Source organism: Chrysemys picta, chromosome 2 (genome assembly GCF_011386835.1).
Source record: "Chrysemys picta bellii isolate R12L10 chromosome 2, ASM1138683v2, whole genome shotgun sequence".
Classification (NCBI taxonomy): Eukaryota; Metazoa; Chordata; order Testudines; family Emydidae; genus Chrysemys; species Chrysemys picta.
In genome coordinates, this window is record NC_088792.1 from 129,521,788 (window position 1) to 129,541,670 (window position 19,883).

At 43.7% G+C, this 19,883-nt stretch overlaps 1 protein-coding gene across 10 annotated transcripts in view; it reads left to right on the top strand.

Moving 5' to 3' along the window:
* TENT4A (terminal nucleotidyltransferase 4A) overlaps positions 1 to 19,883 on the top strand; it is a 117,569-nt gene that overhangs the window by 46,872 nt on the left and 50,814 nt on the right. For all 10 annotated transcript variants that reach the window (XR_010598519.1, XR_010598517.1, XR_010598520.1 and 7 more), the window contains exons 6-7: positions 10,984 to 11,112; positions 13,868 to 14,081. Coding sequence is in view for 6 of the 10 variants with exons in the window: in XM_024109622.3 (XP_023965390.3) it covers positions 10,984 to 11,112; positions 13,868 to 14,081 (343 nt within the window). In the remaining 4 variants the exon portion in view is untranslated. The remainder of the gene's footprint in view (positions 1 to 10,983; positions 11,113 to 13,867; positions 14,082 to 19,883) is intronic.

Consider the following 19,883-nt stretch of genomic DNA (forward strand, 5'->3'; position numbering starts at 1 on the left):
CTTCGACCCCAGTCGCCAGATAGATGTGAGTTTTCCCTACAGCCTTCTATGTCTAAGTCCTGTGGGTTGAAGAAGCAGGCTGCAGATCCCTCTCACAAATCTTCTCAGAAGAGAGTGGGAAGCCCCCATAGTGAGCCCTGAGATAGCTGCAAGCAATCACAATCTCACTTGGAATCTTTGGCACTGAGGCCATCTCAGTCCGGCATCCATGACTCACAGAAACCGACAGTAACCAATACCACTGACGTGCCTATGGACCGGATGGACACTGAGTTCAGAACCGAAGGACTGGAGTAAGCACTCCTCTAAAAAGACGTTCACGGTACACGAGCCTGCATCGTTACTGCCTGTGGTGGCTCAACCGGTGCAAGAGTGACCAATACGTACAAGATTCCCGTCTCTCTGGCACCGCCACGGAAACTGGGACGATCGGAACTCTGCTATTCAAAAGACCTCAGAATGTCAGTACCGAGACCTCTGCACCAAGCCACTACCAAGCACAGGAAATATCCCTATTGCCATGCTATGCCCCTCCGCTCTTTAGCGAGGGTTCAGGCAGCGAGCCTGAAGATGTAGTGTTGCCGTACTCCTCCCAAACTCCACATGGTACTCACTACCAACAGAGCCCAAGGCTATACCCACAGATAGCCCAACCACCACCATCCTGGTATGTCCACCCATGGGCTCCACCGTGGGGTGGCACACTCCCTTGGCCACACCATCCAGGGCTTTGGAGCCGCCTTGAGATTGAGGATCAGGAAGTCGGTACCAAGGAGGAAGTGACTTTGAGGACCGTATTGTCTTCTTCCAGAAGAAGCCGCCATTCTCCACCAACTTTGGGGGACGACTAGAAAAGAGGGTGGCAGGTACATTCCAGATTCCAGTGGAGGAAGTCAGGGATACCTATCATCAACTCCTTGATATCCTCCATTCTTCGACCTTCTCAAAGATCACCCTCCCGATTAATGAGGCCATTTTAGACATGGCAAAGACCTTGTGGCAAACCCCAGCATCAGTAACCCTGACCTGCTAGCGGATAGATAAAAAATACTTTGTCCCTGCTAAAGAATCTGAATTTCTATTCTCCCACCTGCCACTCAAACACTATCATAGTGGAAGCTGTCAACTCTTGTGGCACATATCAATCCAGGGTTTCTCCTACAATAGGGATTGGAAGCGCCTTGATCTGTTGAGCAGAAAAGCTTACTCCTCAGCCACTCTGCAAGTTTGTATTGCCAACTACTAGACCCTCATGGCTAAATACGATTATATAAAACTACTCAAAGCTGAATGACTTTATTGAAAAGGATGCCAGAAGTACATCGTGAGTCATTCAAAGCGAAGATATTGATTCAGTCTGCCCTCGACATGGCTGCTAGATCCATCTCCACGGCTGTGGTGATGCTACAACATCATGGCTTCATTTGTCAGGATTCCCGAAAAAGGTGCAGTCTGCGATTGTGGACCTTCCCTTTGAGGGAACGAAGTTCTTCGCCGAGAAGACTGACACCTCTCTTCACACCCTGAAGGCTTCCAGGGCTATCCTCTGGGTCACTGGGTATTTATACATCAGGACAAAGATCTAGTCCCCCAACCCCAGAATAGATCATACAGGTCTCAGTACCAACCTCAGCACCACTACGACCCACAAAGAAAGGGAAATTCCCTAAATGAAAACCATCTTGCTCACAATCTTTGTCCCAGCCCTCTACGTCTAAACACCACTTTTGACGGGCAGGTCAAGGCATCATTAGACCACTCCCTCTGACTGACACAAGCAACCATCGTACCACATCCATTTGGCCACTGATTTGGCAATGTTCCGCAGTATCTGGGAATGCATAACATCGGACCAGTGGGTCCTAGAGATTGTCCAAACCCAGTGTTCCATTCAGCTTACCTCCCTACTCCCGCCACAGCATACTTCCTGATACTGTTTCAGAGATCTTCCTCATGAGAGTTCACTATGCGACAAGGTGGATCGCCTCCTCCAGCTGGGAGCCATAAAACCAGTACCTCCACATCTATGAGGCAAGAGGTTCTACTCTCGTTATTTCCTAATACCCAAAAGGAAATGAGGTTGGAGACCCATACTAGACCTCAGAGCTCTCAACAAGTTTGTCAAGGCTCAAAAAGTCTAGATGGTTACCTTATCAATGCTCATTCCAGCACAGGAACAGGGAGACTGGTTTTCCACCCTGGACCTCTAGGATGCCTATTTTCACATCTCGATGCTACCAGCTCACAGACTATTTCTCAGGTTTACTCTGGGACATGACCAATACCAACGCGGAGTGCTCCCCTTCAGGCTATCATCAGCCCTGAGGGTATTTTCCAAGGTTCTCTAAATGGTGGCTGCTCGTTGATTCTCTCAAGGGATAATGATTTACCCATATCTGGATGATTTTCTCCTCAGAGCCTCTGGGAGGCTCACCAAGTAGCCAACGCTATGATACATTTGTTCACAGATCTGGGTCTACAGATCAACACCCAGAAGTCAACACTCACTCCAGTGCAATGCCTGGAATTCATTGGGGCCAACCTCACTGCATTATAGGCCAAAGCCCTCTTACCTCAAAACAGGTTGCTATCCTTAGTCACACTCAGACACCGTTCAAAGTAGCCCACAACTACCAGCCAGTCTTTGCCTCCAATGATTGGGACATATGGCAGTGGGCATGGTGGTGCTACCTCATGCCAGGCTCACATGATATGTCTCCAGCTGTGGTTTGGCTTGGTTTATAAAATGACCAAGGATAGGTTGGACAAATCTGTCACTAACCCCAGGGAATAAAAAAACTCCTTAAACTGGTGAAAGGACGCAGCCAATGTTTGTAAAGGGATCCCCTTCTCGCAAACATTTAATCATTGCTCCTCACCACTGTCGCATCACTCATAAGGTGGGGCGTGCACCTAAACAAACTCGAGACATAAGGCAAATGCTTGCCTGTCGAGATATTCCTCCACATCTGTCTCCTCAGTGAGAATGGTCAGGAATGCCTGCGCCTCTTTCCTCCTGCTGATCACAGGATCGCATACAACGATCCTGGCAGACAGCATTACCTCTGTGTACTACATCAGTCAGAGGGGGGAGCCAGATTGCCCTCCCTATGAGCAGAAGTGATGAGATTATGGAATTGGTGCCATCTCCCACAATGTTACACTGGCAGCAGCGTACCTCCCAGGTAAACAAAACTTAATTTGTGACTCAGACTGTCCACTTTTATCTCACAACTGCAAGTGGGAGATACACTCGTCAGTACTTCACAACCTATTCAGATGATGGGGGGCCACAGTCTGCCGATCCGTTCACGGCTCACCTGAACAAGAAGTGTCCACGCTACTGCTCTAGAGAGGAGATGGGACAACGCTCTAGGTGAGGCTCCCCCCGGCATGGGGATCTTCTCTGTGCCTTCCCTCCATTTCCCCTACTGTAGAAGGTCCTGCTGAAAATAAAAAGGGACTGAGCTAGTGTAATTTTGATCGCTCCTACTTGACCAAGACAGACCTGGTACCCTTACCTGTCAAAGCTTGTGCTGATCTCTCTCCCAGCTATTCTCTCACAGAACAAAGGATGTACCTTACCTGCAGAAATGATCTAGGTTTCAGATTTGGTGCACGTCCCAACAAATCTCCCCAGAATCTGTGACTCTTTCACATATCCTAGACTATGCTTTAACCTTAAAACGGTCTGGATTATCTCTAAGCTCTCTCAGGCTCCACCTAGCGGATATTAGTGACTTTTACCAACCTGTAGAGGGGTACTTAGTGCTGTCACACCAAACTACAAAAAGGTTCCTCAAGGACACAGTAAACCTCTTAACTCAACTTCCTACCCCCACATGGGACCTGAACCTTGTACTGAAAGGACTGAGTAGGGCCCCCTTTGAACCCATGGCCACCTGTTCACTAACGTACCTATCCATGAAAATGGCCGCCTTGTTAACGATTACCTCGGCCAGGAGAATAGGAGAGAGAGCAGCTCTGATCATGCATCCTTCCTATGCACTATTTTTTCCGGACAGGGTTACACTCTGACTGCACCCAAAATTCATCCCTAGGTAACCTCACACTTTCACTTGAATCAGTTGATTCATCTCCATCTTCTTCTCCAAGGCTCGCCAAGACAACAGGGAGGCTATATTGCATACCCTGGATGTCGGGAGAGCCCATGCCTTCTACCTGGACAGGACAAAGGCCTTCAGGAAGTTCCCATGGCTTTTCCTCTCCACTGCAGAAAAATCCAAGGGCTCAGCAATATCAACCCAAAGACTTTCCAAGTGGGTCTCGAACTGCATCGGACATTGTTACCAAACTCACAGTGTGACCCCTTCAGATGCCATTTGTACACACTCCACAAGATCTATCGCCTCATCTGTCGCCTTCCTCAAGAATGTCCCCCTCTCAGAAATCTGTAGAGCTGCGATATGGCTGTCGGTCCACATTTTTGCAGAACGCTATGTGATCACTAGGGACTCTGCCTCCGATTCCATCTTTTGCTCCACAATGCTATCATCTGTAACAGACCCGATCTGAAGTCCCAACCTTCCAGAAGTGGTACTGCTCGGGAGTCACCTACAGTGGAGGACCCTTGGTTATTCATTAGGATTCACCTTGTGCAATAACTATTATTCTTTGAGAGGTGCCCCACAACCCATCCTCCTCCCCTCTACTTTGGAGTTCTTGTCATTGGCTCTGCGTAGAGAAAGAACTGAGGATGGCACACACACACGCGCGCACACACACACACCAGTCTAGCTTTGTGGTGTACCACAAGGAGAGATTGCACACGTGCAGTCCCAATGGACACTGCTAGCACAGTTACAGTGGAGCACCATAAGGGGACGCATCTCGAAGAATCATCACTTTTGCACAAGGTGATTACCTTCTTCTTTAAGCATTTAACTTTTAAAAACAACTTTCTGTAACTTCAGCTGAAATTTTTCATGGTTCTTAATGCAGCTGGAGCTGAGGGAGATGATCCCACAGTTGAGATCCTCCTTCCAGATGATGTCGTGGTGTCCTCTCGCACTGAGGATTCCTCTCCAGGGGAGGGAACTCTAGTTACTAGGAAGAACAGGTATTAGTAATGGGTGATTTGATCATTAGAAACATAAATAGCTGGGCTTGCGATGACCAGGAAAACTGCATGTAACTTGCCTGCCTGGTGCGAAGGTTGTGGATCTCTCGAGACATCTAGACTTATGTATAGTGCTGGGGAGGAGACGGTGCTTGTGGTACATGTTAGGTAGCAATGATATAGGGAAGGATAGGGGAGAGGTACTGAAGGCCAAATATAGGCTGCTAGGTAAGAGATTGAAGTCCAGGACCTCCATGATAGCATTTTTTAAAATGCTTCCAGTTCTATGCTCAGGGGCAGTTACAGGCAGAACAGCAGGGTCTCAATGCGTGGATCAGGCAATGGTGTAGGGAGGAGAAGTTTAGATTTATTAGGAATTGGGGAAACGTTTGGAAAAGGGGGAGCCTATACAGGAAGGATGGGCTCCATCTAAACCAAAAAGGAACCAGATTGCTGGCACTTAAAATTAAAAAAGTCATAGAACAGTTTTTAAACTAAGGGCTGGGGGAAAGCCAACAGGTGCAGAGGAGCACGTGGTTCGGATAGACACATCCCTTAAGGGAGGATCTATTAATGGAGATTCTATGCCTTAGTAAGGAGGAGAGGATGGAAGACGATAAAATACGTGTAGGATCTGATGGGGAGGAAAAAAAAGTCCCATTCAATTACATCATGTAATGGCAGACAGCTAAAAAGTGACAAGTTTTTAAAGTGCTTATATATAAATGCTAGAAGTCTAAATAATAAGATGGGTAAACTCTAGAGTGCCTTGTATTAAATGAGGATATTGATATAATAGGCATCACCGAAACTTGGTGGAATGAGGAAAATCAATGGGACACAGTATACCAGGGTACAAAATATATCGAAAGGACAGAACAGATCATGCTGGTTAGGGATTGGCACTATATGTGGGGGGAAAAAAGCATAGCATCAAATAAAGTAAAAATCTTAATTAACCAAGCTGTACCATAGAATCTATGGATAGAAATTCCATGCTCTAATAATAAGAATATAGCAGTAGGGATATACTAACTAACCACCTGACCAGGATGGTGATAGTGACTGTGAAATGCTCAGGGAGAGTAGAGAGGCTATAAAAGTAAAAAACTCAATAGGGGATTTTAACTATCCCCATGTTGACTGGGTACATGTCACCTCGGGAAGGGGTGCAGAAATTGTTTCTTGACACCTTAAATGACTGCTTCTTGGAGCAGCTAGTCCTGGAACGCAACAGAGGAGAGGCAATTCTTGATTTAGTCCTAAGTGGAGCACAGGATCTGGTCTAAGAGGTGAATATAGCTGGACTGCTTGGTAATAGTGACCATAATATTAAAATTAAACACCACAGCAGCCCATGGGTGTAGCATTTAATTTCAGGAAGGGGGCTACACAAAAATGAGGACATTAGTTAAACGGAAATTAAAAGGTACAGTACCAAAAATGAAATCTCTGCAAGATGCCATAATGAGGCTCAACTGAAATATATATCCCAAATTTAAAAACATGGAGAACTAAAAAAGTGCCACTGAGGCTAAACAAAGTAAAAGAAGCAGTGAGAGGCAAAAAGGCATCCTTTTAATAATAAAATAAAATAAAAAAAAGTTAAATCCTAGTGAGGAAAATAGAAAGGAGCATAAACTCTGGCAAATGAAGTGTAAAAATATAATTAGGAAGGCCAAAAAAGAATTTGAAGAACAGCTAGCCAAAGACTCAAAGTAATAGCAACAAATTTTTAAGTACTTCAGAGGCAGGAAGCCTGCTAAACAGCCAACGGGGCCATTGGACAATCGAAATGCTAAAGGGCACGCAAGGACAATAAGGCTATTGCGGAGAAACTAAATGGAATTCCTTGCATCACTCTTCACGACTGAGGATGTGAGGGAGATTCCCAAACCTGTGCCATTCTTTTTAGGTGACAAATCTGAGGAACTGTCCCAGATTGAGGTATCAAAGGAGATTTTGGAACACATTCATAACAGTAATATGTCACCAGGACCAGATGGTATTCACCCAAGAGTTCTGAAAGAACTCAAATGTGAAATTGCAGAAATACTAACTGTAGTCTATAACCTTTCATTTAAATCAGCTTCTGATTGGAGGATAGCTAATGTGACACCAATTTTTAAAAAGGGCTCCAGAGGTGATCCCGGCAATTACAGGCCAGTAAGCCTGACTTCAGTATCCGGCAAACTGGTTGAAACTATAGTAAAGAACAAAATTGTCAGACACATAGATGAACATAATTTGTTGGGGAAGAGTCAACATGATTTTAGTAGAGGGAAATCGTGCCTCACCAAATCTACTAGAATTCTTTGAGAAGATAAACAAGTATATGGACAAGGGGGATCCAGTGGATATAGTGTTTTTAGATTTTCAGAAAGCCTTTGACAAGGTCCCTCATCAAAGGCTCTTAAGCAAAGGAAGCTGTAATGGGATAAGAGGGGAAGGTCCTCTCATGGATTGGTAACTGGTTAAAAGATAGGAAACAAAGGGTAGGAATAAATGGTCAGTTTTCAGAATGGAGAGAGGTAAATAGTGGTATCCCTGAGGGGTCTGTACCAGGCCCAGTCCTCTTCAATATATTCATAAATGATCTGGAAAAAGAGGTAAACAGTGAGTGGCAAAATTTGCAGATGATACAAAATTGCACAAGATAGTTAAGTCCCAGGCAGATTGCGGAGAGCTACAAAAAGATCTCTCAAAACTGGGTGACTGGGCAACATCATGGCAGATAAATTTCAATTTTGATAAATGCAAAGTAATGCACATTGGAAAACATAATCCCAACTATACACATACTACTCAAGAAAGAGTCATTTTGGATAGTTCTCTGAAAACATCCACTCAATGTGCAGCGGCAGTCAGAAAAGCAAGCAGAATGTTGGGAATCATTAAGAAAGAGATAAATAGTAAGAGAAAATATCATATTGCCTCTATATATAAATCCATGGTATGCCCTCATCTTGAATACTGCATGCAGACATGGCCCCCCCATCTCAAAAAAGATGCATTGGAATTGGAAAAGATTCAGAAAAGGGCAACAAAAATTATTAGGAATATCGAACAGCTTCTGTATGAGGAGAGATTAATGAGGCTGGGACTTTTCAGCTTGGAAAAGAGACAACTAAGGGGGAGAGGTCTATAAAATCATGACGTGTGTGGAGAAAGTAAATAAGAACATGTTATTTACTGCTGCTTATAACATAAGAACTAGGGGTCACAAATGAAATTAATAGGCAGCAGGTTTAAAACTAACAAAAGGAAGCATTTTTTCACACAACACAGTCAGTCTGTGGAATTCTTTGCCAGAGGATGCTGTGAAGGCCAAGACTATAACAGGGTTCAAAAAAGAACTAGATAACTTAATGGAGGCTACGTCCATCAATGGCTATTAGCCAGGATGGGCAGGGATTGTATCTCTAGCCTCTCTTAGTCAGAAGCTCGGAATGGGTGATGGGATGGATCACTTGATGAGTATCTGTTCTGTTCATTCCCTCTGGAGCACCTGGTATTGGCCACTGTTGGAAGACAGGATAGCTGGACCTTTGGTCTGACCCAGTATGGCCATTCTTATGTTCTTGTGCAAGGAGAATTGTTTGTTTGAAAAGGTCTGCTTTAAAATGACATTTAGATGGTTGAGTAACAAGTGTGGAAAGAAGTCTCATTTGTTGAAATTTTGCATATATACTGTAGTACTCGTGTGCTTAGCTAAGTTTGGTGAGAGGAAATACTCTAATAAACTGTTCATTTCCAATACTTGAAAGCTTTAAACAGGGACATTATCTCAATTCTGTACAGAAGTGTACTTTGGAAAGGTGAGGGACAAATTTGTGTCAGTTTATTAAACCTTTGTGATCTCTTCTGCTGATGCTTTAAAATATGGTCTTCGTACTACATATTTGCCAAATTATGCAAATAAAAATGTAATGATATACAGTGACTTGCAGTGCAGTACATAATATCTTTGAATTTGGCTTGATTAAGTTTTCATTAAAACTTTAAAAATAAATAGTGCCCCCCCCCCAAAACCCTCCCCAAAATCTGAACTTGTAGAAAACCTAAGTAGCTTTTAAGTTAGAAACATTTCTGACCCAGAATTTGTCACAATCCAGTTTGAAGTCATTCTGTCTTTGAAGGTACCTTAACTTTAAGTTTTGAAATATCAACAATATCAGGCTTTCAATTTTTTTCTTGGTGACCTGAATTGTGATGTCCCCTGACTTAACCTGGGATGCTGATTTACACCCACCTCTTTAGGCTTCAGAGCCTGAGCTGAACCTTGAAAGAGTTGTCCACCCAGCTACTTCTAGAGCACTAGCATGACCTTCAGTAGCCTGAGTCTGTTGCCCCAGGCTGGGAGGCATGCTGCCATGGTGTTTGACATACCCTTAGTGTTTTGTGTCTAAATGTTCGTTGCCCCAGTATTCCAAATTCCAGTAGGTTTTTAGGTTTATATAAAAAATTGATTGCAAATTTCTGTTGTAAAAGTTAGTTTGACATTTTTGGTTTAATGTTTCAGTGAAAAATTGAGTTTTTTGTCAAAATAAACTTTCATGAGTTCAGTTTCTGATGAATTTTTGTTTTTGATAAGCCTCTCAAATTTGTAGAACAGTTTCTAGAAAACCATTTTTTATTGAGTTTTTCCCAAGAAGGGGAAAAACATTTCCTAACCAGCTCTAGTTAAAACTACCAAAACCATAATGAGAGCTACCACTTTAGGCTTTTTAATGCATTCAAAACGGAAACAGCTGAGCTGTCTATTCAAAACTGGCAATTGCTTGTAGGCTGAGAGCAAGCTTGGAAACAGTCAACCCAAAATGAATTTGATAAATTCTGAAGAACTTAACTAGAACTCAGGATTTTCCCCTCCCCCTCCCTCCCCCCATCCTAGCATACCTTTTGTTTGTCCATTAAATAAATGGGATTGGTGTGTCACACAGAATTGAAGTGAGCTGCACTGAAGTTTGTCTTAAGTGAGGCAAGGCTCCACATAATACACTGCTTAAGAGACTATTAGCTAAATTAAGCATGTTGCACAGCAAACACTACCATCATTCTGAACATTTAATACTTTATTACCCACCTTTCCATGAATTACATGTGAAAAGCCTAGCTTTTACAGAAGTGAATAGCTTCTATATATGAAATATGTAGGGACCGAAAGTCAGTTCTTTCGTGCTGGAAAAGCAACTTTTTTGCATGCTAGGTACTCTTCCTATGTCTGTTAAAGAATTCAGCAGTGTGCCCACTGTGGTGCACCTTTAGTATGCTAGTATGCTGCTTTAAAGTCTTTACCTTAAATATAGCACTCCTTTGTATGGTCTCAACGCAGGTCCTGAATAGCTTTTATACTCTGTGAACTGAACTGTTTTCTTGGAAAGCTTAAATAAATGTGAAGCTGGTATATTGTGATAATTTGTTTCTTCACAACTTTGCATAATAACTAACCAGCTTTAGTGAAACTTTTATATATTAGATCTGGTTTGGATTATTAATTATACCTATACAGCAAAGTGTTAGCTGTCTTCTAACTATTACTAAAATCAGCTGTTGTTGTAGTTACTGCTGGTTATATCCCTCCTGCAATATAATTTGATGATCACCTTGGATAATAATGTCTTGGCTGATGAAGGAGTTTAAAAAAGTAGCTTTCTGTGTTAACCTTTATTTTCCTTTTGTTAGGCAGATACAATACCAAATTAAATACCGTACTTACATAGAAATAAAATAAAGTGTTAACTATTCCTTTGAGTAAACAGCTAGTAAAAAGAATTTCAAATAGCCTGATTAAAAAGTCCTATAGTCATGCTTTTGAGGAGAGAATTTTACATGTTAATGCCTCTTATAATCTCTCACAAATTCTATGAAGATTTTAACAGACCTATTTTTCCTATTTACAGAAGTATTCATTGCTGCCTTACTTGATTTTAGTATTAAAACAGTTCCTTCTTCAGAGGGATTTGAATGAAGTTTTTACTGGTGGAATTAGCTCTTACAGCCTAATTTTAATGGCAATTAGTTTCCTGCAGGTAAGTTCTCTATTTTGTTTGTTACTCTGTTCTTAAATTTGTTTCTGCTATGAATTCTCCAATTGGCTGTTCCTCTTCTCTCTCCCTTAGTGACACACAGCACTCCCTTTGTTGTTAAGGCTTTGTGATCTCCATTCCCCTGCAGGCTGCCTCTCATATCTCTGAGAGCTCTGCTCAGAGTATGGATGAGAACAGCAGCAGAGGCCTCTGAAAATGTGTTATATGAGTATAATCAATGTGGAGAATGGCATAGTGGCCCGCTCCATACAACCTTTTTGCCGAACCTGCTGCCTAGAACTGTCCCTTTCTCTGGCAGAGGCTGTCAGTAGTCTGCCCCACACCCTATTTGGTTGGCCTGCAAGCAAGCAGGCCACATAACATGGTAGTCATTTCAGTAGAAACACTGGAAACAAACTGTTGTCAAATTATGGTAGTGTCAGAGAGCCTCACTGATTTCTCCATGACTACTACTCCCTTATCTCTTTTACTCCTTCCTCCCTGTTACCAGATAGAGGATGGATGGAGGGGATGCTCTGAGGGCATAGGCTGGAGCACCCACGGGGAAAAATTAGTGAGTGCTCCGCAGCCAAGCTCCTCCCTCCTCGCCTCCTGCTGCCCCCCCAGCGCACCATGTCCCTGCTCCTCCCTCTCCCTTCTAATGCTACCCTCCCCCCCGCCACCTAACAGCTGTTTGGCAGCACTTAGGACTTTCCGGGAGGGAGGGGAAGGAGCGGGGGTGCAGTGCACTCAGGGGCGGAGGCAGAGTGGGGCGGGAACTTGGGGGAATGGGGGTGTGGCAAGGGGGTTCAGGGGCGGGGCCAGAGGCGGGGTGGGGTCAAGCACCCACCGAGCAGAGGGGAAGTCAGCGCCTATGCCTGAGGGTCCTTGCATGCCCCTGAATTCCTTTGGAATCTTCTCTGCATCCTTTGCTTGCTTGCTTCCCTTGTCAGCAGACCTCCTGCTGTGCTAATGGGAGTAGGCTTGGAACCAGGACAGCTGGGCCTGGCTGTTCTCTCACCCAAATGCCTGTTGTGATAAAAGCTACTTCTGACCTACAAAGATGTATGTTTATGGACCACACACACAATTTTGATACCTTGTTAAAAAAATAAATTATGTGCGAATCTTGTGTTTAGTATATTATAGGTGAGGCTAGGTGCCCAACACTTTCCATTATAAGACCTTGTTTTCAGTTGCTTATAGCTTTGATTGGGCTGAAATTTTTCCATTCTAGGTGTTTCCTTCAGATTGACTTGTTGCAAATTTCAGCTAAAATGGTTTGAGCAGTTTCCTAGAACAAAGCTAAGGAGAAATAAAATCATAATTCAATCTCTTTGTGTGGATGCATTATGATAGCCTTTAATTACATACTTTTTCCATATGGCCCATTTGTGTTTGTGGAATTTCTGGATTATCATTATAAAGCCTAACTACAGTGAATTGGCAGTCAGTTAACTCAGATTCAAAACAGGGCCTCACACTGATCTAGACATACGCTCCAGCATAGGCGTTCTTTATGAGTAGCTTTGGTGTTTACCATATATACTCGATCATAAGCCAGTTCGTTTATAAACTGACCTCCCTCCCAGAAGATGGATAAGTAAAAATGGAAAATTTTTATAACCCGTTCATAAGCAGACCCTATAATTCAGGGGTCAGCAAACTTTGGCTCCCGGGCCATCAGGATAAGCCCCTGGTGGTCCGAGATGGTTTGTTTACCTCGAGCATCCGCAGGCACGGAGGTAAACCTAAGTAAACAAAGTGTCCCGGCACACCAGCTGCTTGCCGGGACAGCAACTGGTGGGGAAATTTTGGTGGGGGGAGAGAAGCTGGGAGTCAGGGGAGTAATCCCTGTGACCACCCCCCACATGACCCCACCCCTAGCCCAGGACCCCCACACTCTCCCCCTCCCAGCCCTTCCCACCTTATCTGGGGAGGATGTCTCTGACCTGTCCGCAGCCCGCTCCCGCGGGCCGGGCCGGGCGGCCGCTTTAGAGGCTGGGGGAGAGCAGGGTGGCCAGAAATGGAGAGACTCTGGTCCTGCCTCTTCCCTTCTGTCTCTTCTGGCTGTGCCACCTCTTCTTGCTCCCTCTGTTGGGCAGAGGGGCTGTGTCCCACCTCTCCCTCTCTAGACCCATTCATAAGCCGACCCCCATCTCTGGTGTTTCCCTTTTTTACTAAAAAAATTCGGCTTATGAATGAGTATATACGGTAGTTATTGGCTAGTTGTCGGCTGTCTGAGCTGGTCTTCAAGTTGTGTACATCTGGTAAAACATGGGGACGATGGTGAGAGGCCAGCAATGCATATCTGTTCTAGAATGCACAAGCATTTGTAGGGGAAACACTGAGTTCTATTTTCTCCATCTTCTGGAAACTGCCACCACTGCAGAATCCCTATGAAAACTTAAACCAATATTCCTTCATTATCTAGGCATCATATCTAAGTGGCAATTCTTCTGTGTTGCTTTTGGACTAGAAAACTAGACTAAGTAGAAAGATTTGGTTAAGTACCTATAGGCTCCATAGACTATTCAAGTGCTGCCCCCTCTTGGTTACATTCATGAAGTGAAGTTTAAGGAAAGCTTAGGGGAATTTAGTTGGGGAAAGGTAATAGGATTGCAACTTTCAGGTTATGAAGTGGCTATAATGGACCAGTTTTATGTCTAACCGTTAGTACATGGCTTGTTAGTTTGCTAGTACATGCCTATAATCCACCCTCACTTTTTTAGTAAGTATCAGACATTCTTCTTTACAGTTGCATCCAAGAATTGATGCCAGGAGAGCTGATGAAAACCTTGGAATGCTTCTAGTAGAATTTTTTGAACTGTATGGAAGAAATTTTAATTACTTGAAAACTGGTATTAGAATAAAAAATGGAGGTGCCTATATTGCCAAAGAAGAAATCATGAAAGCCATGACCAATGGATATAGACCATCCATGTTGTGCATTGAAGATCCTCTCCTCCCTGGTAAGATTACATAACTTTTTAAATACTTCTTTTAAAAATCAGAAATGTAGAGTATGACAAAAAGATCAAAGTTGTTCTTTGTTATGTGAAGGAACTACATCGTGTTGCTTTAAGATGTCCATACCTTGTATTCAGTTAAGTTTACAAAGTGCTAGACTAAAAGCGCACGCAAGGAAAAATTTATAAATTAACATTCAGAATTATGTTGGTATATGTGAAGAAAATACTTACCTGTATATGAATATTACAGGAATTCCAGCTTCATCTGTTTGGTTATTGTATGTAAGTCTATTGAGTTTACCTGTTTGAGTCACTGATAAATCAGAAAATGACCTTGAATTTTTATGGATCAATGTCCTTAAAAAAAAGCACAAGGTACTCCAAATAAGACTATGCTACATACCACCAGATCACACTAGAGAACAAGATGACTGGTTCCTTAAGCCCCTATCTGTAATATGTAGGAAAAAAAAGATTATGGGGGACTTCAGTCTGAATGACACTTGCTGGAGATCTCGTGCTGCCAGTGCTAAACATCCTTGAAATTTCTAAATATTAAAGATGACAATTTCCTAACTCAGAAAATGTTGCATCCAGCTTTGTTGGGGGAAGGGGAAAAGGGAAGGGGAATCTTGTATTAGACCATGCTTGACAGATAAATAGGAATTAATCACAGAATTAAATAATAGTGGTAGGTTAGGTACAAATGATCACTTCATTACATTCTTTATGCAAACAGAGTAAAGTCCAAACCAGTAACATATGTACATGGTGCTTTAAAAGGGCCAGTTTCACAAAGCTATAAATGATTGAGCCAAACCAGGTGAGAGGATTTCAATTATGAATCATGAATTATTAGCAACTGTTCAAGAATATTTCACTAAATGCCTAGCAAGTCTGTCAAAAGAAGGCCATACTAGTTAAAAACCAACATGGGTTGGAGGGGAAGTGAATGCAGCTATAAAAAATTAAATGTGTAACAAATTGATGCAAGGGGAAATTGATAGTAATAAATAAATTGGTAGCTAGGAATTGTAGGAAAGTTATAAGGGAAGCAAAAAAAACCCCCACAAATCTCTGGCCATCAGAGCCAATGGAAATAGTAGAATTACTCAATGGAAATGGTACAATTGTCAGTAATGCAGTAAAGACAGAATGATTCAATTTGGGGAAAAAGCCAGATATATTTGTATGACATGATTGAGGACACACTTTATTTGAACAGTACCAGAGGGGTAGCCAGGTTAGTCTGGATCTGTAAAAAAGCAACAGAGTCCTGTGGCACCTTTAAGACTAACAGATGTATTGGAGCATAAGCTTTCGTGGGTGAATGCCCACTTCGTCGGATACATGCATCCGCTTTTTATTTGAACAGTAACTTGGAAGAATGTTAAACAGCAGCTACAAAAGTTAAACATCTTAAAACTAACTGCTCTACATCCAAGAGTTGCATCCAAGAGTTTTAAAAGAACTGACTGAGGAGTCTCTTGCTCCTTAATGTTGACTTTTAATGAGTCTTGAAACACAAAGTAAAGTTGTGCCAATATCTAAAAATGGTAAACAGGATGACATGGGTAATTATAGGCCTGTCAGCCTGATATTGGTCCTGAGCAAAATAATGGAATTACTGATATGGGACTCTATTAATAAAGAATTAAAGGAGGTTAATATAATAAATGCTACTCAATATGGGTTTATGGAATATAGGTCCTGTCAAACTAATTTGATCTTTTTTGATGAGATTACAAGTTTTGTTAAAGTAAAAGTGTTGTCATGTACTTCAACTTCTGTAAAGTATTGACTTGGTACCTCATGACATTAATTAAAAACTGGAATGCAAAATCAACATGCACATTTAAGTGAGTAAATAAAATATAACTGCAAATGAGGAATAATCAAGTGGGGGCATTTCTAGTCAGTCTCAGGGATCAATTCTTGACCCTACACTTTTAACACTGTTTATCAGTGATCTGGAAGACAACATAAAATCATCACTGTTGGTTTGCAGATCACCTAAAGATTGGGGCAGAGGTACATAATGACGTGGACAGGTCACTGATGCAGAGTGATCTGGGTAACTTGGTAAACTGGGCACAAGCAAACAATATGCAGTTCATTGCAGCCAAATTTGAAATCCTACATCTAGGAACGAAAAATGTAGGCCATACTTACAGGATTGGAGGCGGGGACTCTATCCAGGGAAGCTGTGACTTTGGGGGGAAAAAAACAAAACAAAAATACTTGGGTCATGGTGGATAACACTGCTCTACAGCCAAAATGCTTCTGAAATAAATGTAGTCAAACTTTACTAATTCTGGGTCACTGAGAACGAAAATGATGCTTAAAATTGTTGATTGGCTCTAGTTTTCAAGATATGCTATTGGGTCAGTATATACGACCCTTGACTTGGGAATGGCGGAGGATAAGTGAGTTCTAAAGGGAAGGGATCTCAATTTAAACCAGAAATGACTAAAATACATCTTTGACTGGATCTATGAATAAATCTGACTGGGTTTGGACAGTACTTGCTTTTTAGGCAAAACAATGAATGACGCAATCTGAAGCTGGTATTGCGTCATACATGATATGAATTGCATCTTGTTATTCCTAGAAGTCATGGATGATGCAATCATAATGAAGCTTACATCACTCTGCTGAACAAATTGCCCTATATCAGCTCTAGAAATCATACAGTGTCGTGCTCTCTTATTTGTCAGTGTTTGATTTTGCAAAGGGACACATTTCTGTTTAGCCAAAGTGAGCAGAGATGCCTCGTACCTGTGTGAACAGTGCAGATAACTTCTGCTATGTTTGTGGTGAAGTGACTTTTGCTTCTTCTTCGAGAGATGTTCCTGTGGGTGCTCCACTCCAGGTGTTGGTGCATCCCTGCGCCTTTGCTCGGAGATTTTTTGCAGCAGTACTCCTAGCGGCCACGCATGCTCAGAGGCTGCCCCCCCGCTGTGAGTCTAGGTTGATAGTACGCATGCGTGGCCTGTCTCCTCAGTTCCTTCTCTACTGTCCCCGGCCTGAGACGGAGCTCAGCAGTCTCGTTAGGAAATCCCTCACTCTTGCTACAGTTACCCTTCTAGTAGTTAGTTTGTTGTCAGTTCCTTGTTAGTGTAATTAATTACCTCTTATCTGTTACCAAAAAAAAAAAAAAAAAAAAATTGTCAGCCGCAGCCGCTTCGGCCATGCCGGGCTCCACAGGCTTCAAGCGCTGTTCTACATGTAAGGAGGCTATCCCGCTATCAGATGGCCACTCAAAGTGTATAAAATGTTTGGGGGAAGCCCACATTCCCCAAAAATGTGCCCACTGCTGTAAACTCAGTTCCAGGGCGCAGAAGGACAGGGAGCTTAGACTTAGACTTTTGCAGGAAGAACAGTTTATCGGGTCAGTTTCAGACCCAGGCGCTGAATCCGGCTCCGCTGCCTGCCACAGCCCCCCCGCCTCTTAAAAACTGAAAAAAATCTACAAAGAAGGGACAGCTTTCTTCACCAAAGAAGGTTATGAGGCACAAGGTTTCTTCAGGCAAATCAACGGTCTCCCTGCCTGTGTTTCCTCGCCTCAGCAACTTTGAGCCGGGCTCCTCAGGAACCGTGCGAAAGCCTCCTGAGGCTGCGGCGGCTGCACAAGGCTCTGGTGCTGAGGCATCAGGCTTTCAGTTGCCTGCCTCTATTATGGCACCGTTCGGCACCGCGTCTGTCGCGGTGCCGACATTTTACAACATGCCTGATCCCCTGCAGGCTGATGTTGCCTGCCTGGCACCGACCGCAGCACCGACAACCGCGGAGCAGACTGACAGGGAGATCACAGGCAAAACCCCTGCTCAGAGGAATGCTCCCGCACGGCAACCTCCCCCTGCACAGCTTTCACCTCACGCAGGAGCCTCACCTTTTCAATTTACTCAGACAGCAGATCTATTGGTATCACCTATCCTGCAGTCTCCCCTGATGAATGCCTGTTCTTATCCAATGCCTGAGTCAGGATCTGAGCAGCCTTCCTCCAGTGAGGAGGAAACTGATCCACAGGGAGTTTTTTCTCCATATCAAGACTCCCACTCCCAGACCCCAGTCAATAGAGGTTATAAGAAAACTACCTCATCCTACTCTCAGGATCCTGCCCCCTGGGGGGTGAACCCCTGGATGGCACCACCTATGCCCTACCCACCACCATGGCAATATTGCACACCATGGGCATCGTACCCTCGAGAATACGTGGCCTATGGCAATTTGACCAGACGCAACACCGGTCTAGCGCCACCACCTGATGAATCTGCCAGTGACACAAGACACCTGGCAGCACAGTCACACTTCCAGGATCAACCTAGCCCTGCTTCTATTCCAGCAGAGCCGGAGGTAACGCCTGAGGAAGCCTTACTTCCCCTTCCTCCAACACCGTCGGATGACTACACAAAATTCCAAGACCTCTTTAAAAGAGTTGCCAGTGACTTGAGAATTAACTTGGAGGTAGTCACTGAACAACAGCATGAGCTAACGGACATCCTACAGCCCTCTTCTTCCTCTAGGGTGGCATTACCAATCAACGTAGCCCTTTTAGAACCCGCTAAGTCCATCTGGCAGACTCCAGCTACAAGCCTACCTACCTGTAAACAAGCGGACAGGAAGTACTTTATCCCTTCAAAGGGTTCTGAATTCCTTTTTACCCACCCAACACCAAACTCATTGGTAGTAGACGCTGCGAACCAAAGGGCCAAACAACAGTATTCCCGTTCCACCCCAGCCAACAAGGACAGCAAACGCTTGGACCTCTTTGGTTGTAAAGTATACGCATCCTCGACCCTACAATTTCGTATAGTTAATTATACTGCAGTCCTTGCAAAATATGATCACAAACTATAATAAATTCATGGATTTTATTGACGACATTGCTGAACAGAAGAAACAACAATTCACAGCTCTGGTTTCCAAGGGACAAATCATATCACGCACCGCTCTTCAAGCGGCCCTCGATGTAGCCAACACTGCAGCAAGATCGACCGCCACAGCAGTAGTCATGCGACGGGGTTCATGGCTCTCCTCCTCTTTCTTTCCTCGAAGCTCAGAGCACCATTGAAGATCTTCCCTTTGACGGTGACAAACTTTTTGCTTCTATCACGAACGACGTGCTTCATTCAATGAAGGACTCAAGGGTAACCCTCCGGTCTTTAGGTCTCCAGACACCTATGACCAGAAGACGGCAATATAGATACCAGCCATACCAACGTCCACGCTATCCCGCATTTACACAACATTCCCATAGACCACAGGAGCAACAACAACGTCAAAGACCAAGATTCCAGCGTCGTCGTCCCAATTCTGCAGGGGCGCCTCAACCCCTCCAACTAATAGGCAGTTTTGAAGCCTTGGTCGAGGGTTTAGAAAACCGCGTTCCCACTTCAGCCAACACACCTATCTTTGGACACCGCCTATGACCATTCTCCCACCAATGACCATTTTCCCACCAATGGAAGAACATTTACCTCCGACAAGTGGGTCATAGAGGTAGTAACAATTGCATACGCCATCCCCTTCCTCTCCTTGCCTCCCACCCACCCACCCTCCCGTCCCTCTTCAGGGACCCCTCTCACGAGTAGCTACTCCTCCAAGAAGTGCAACATCTCCTTCATCTGGGAGCAGTAGAAATTGTGCCAGCACAACACAAAGGGAAGGGTTTTTACTCCCATTATTTCTTAACAGAAAAGAAAAATGGGGGATGGCGACCAATCCTGGACCTCAGGCGGCTCAACAAATTTGTCAAAAAGCAGAAGTTCAAGATGGTTACCCTCACCACCATAATAAACT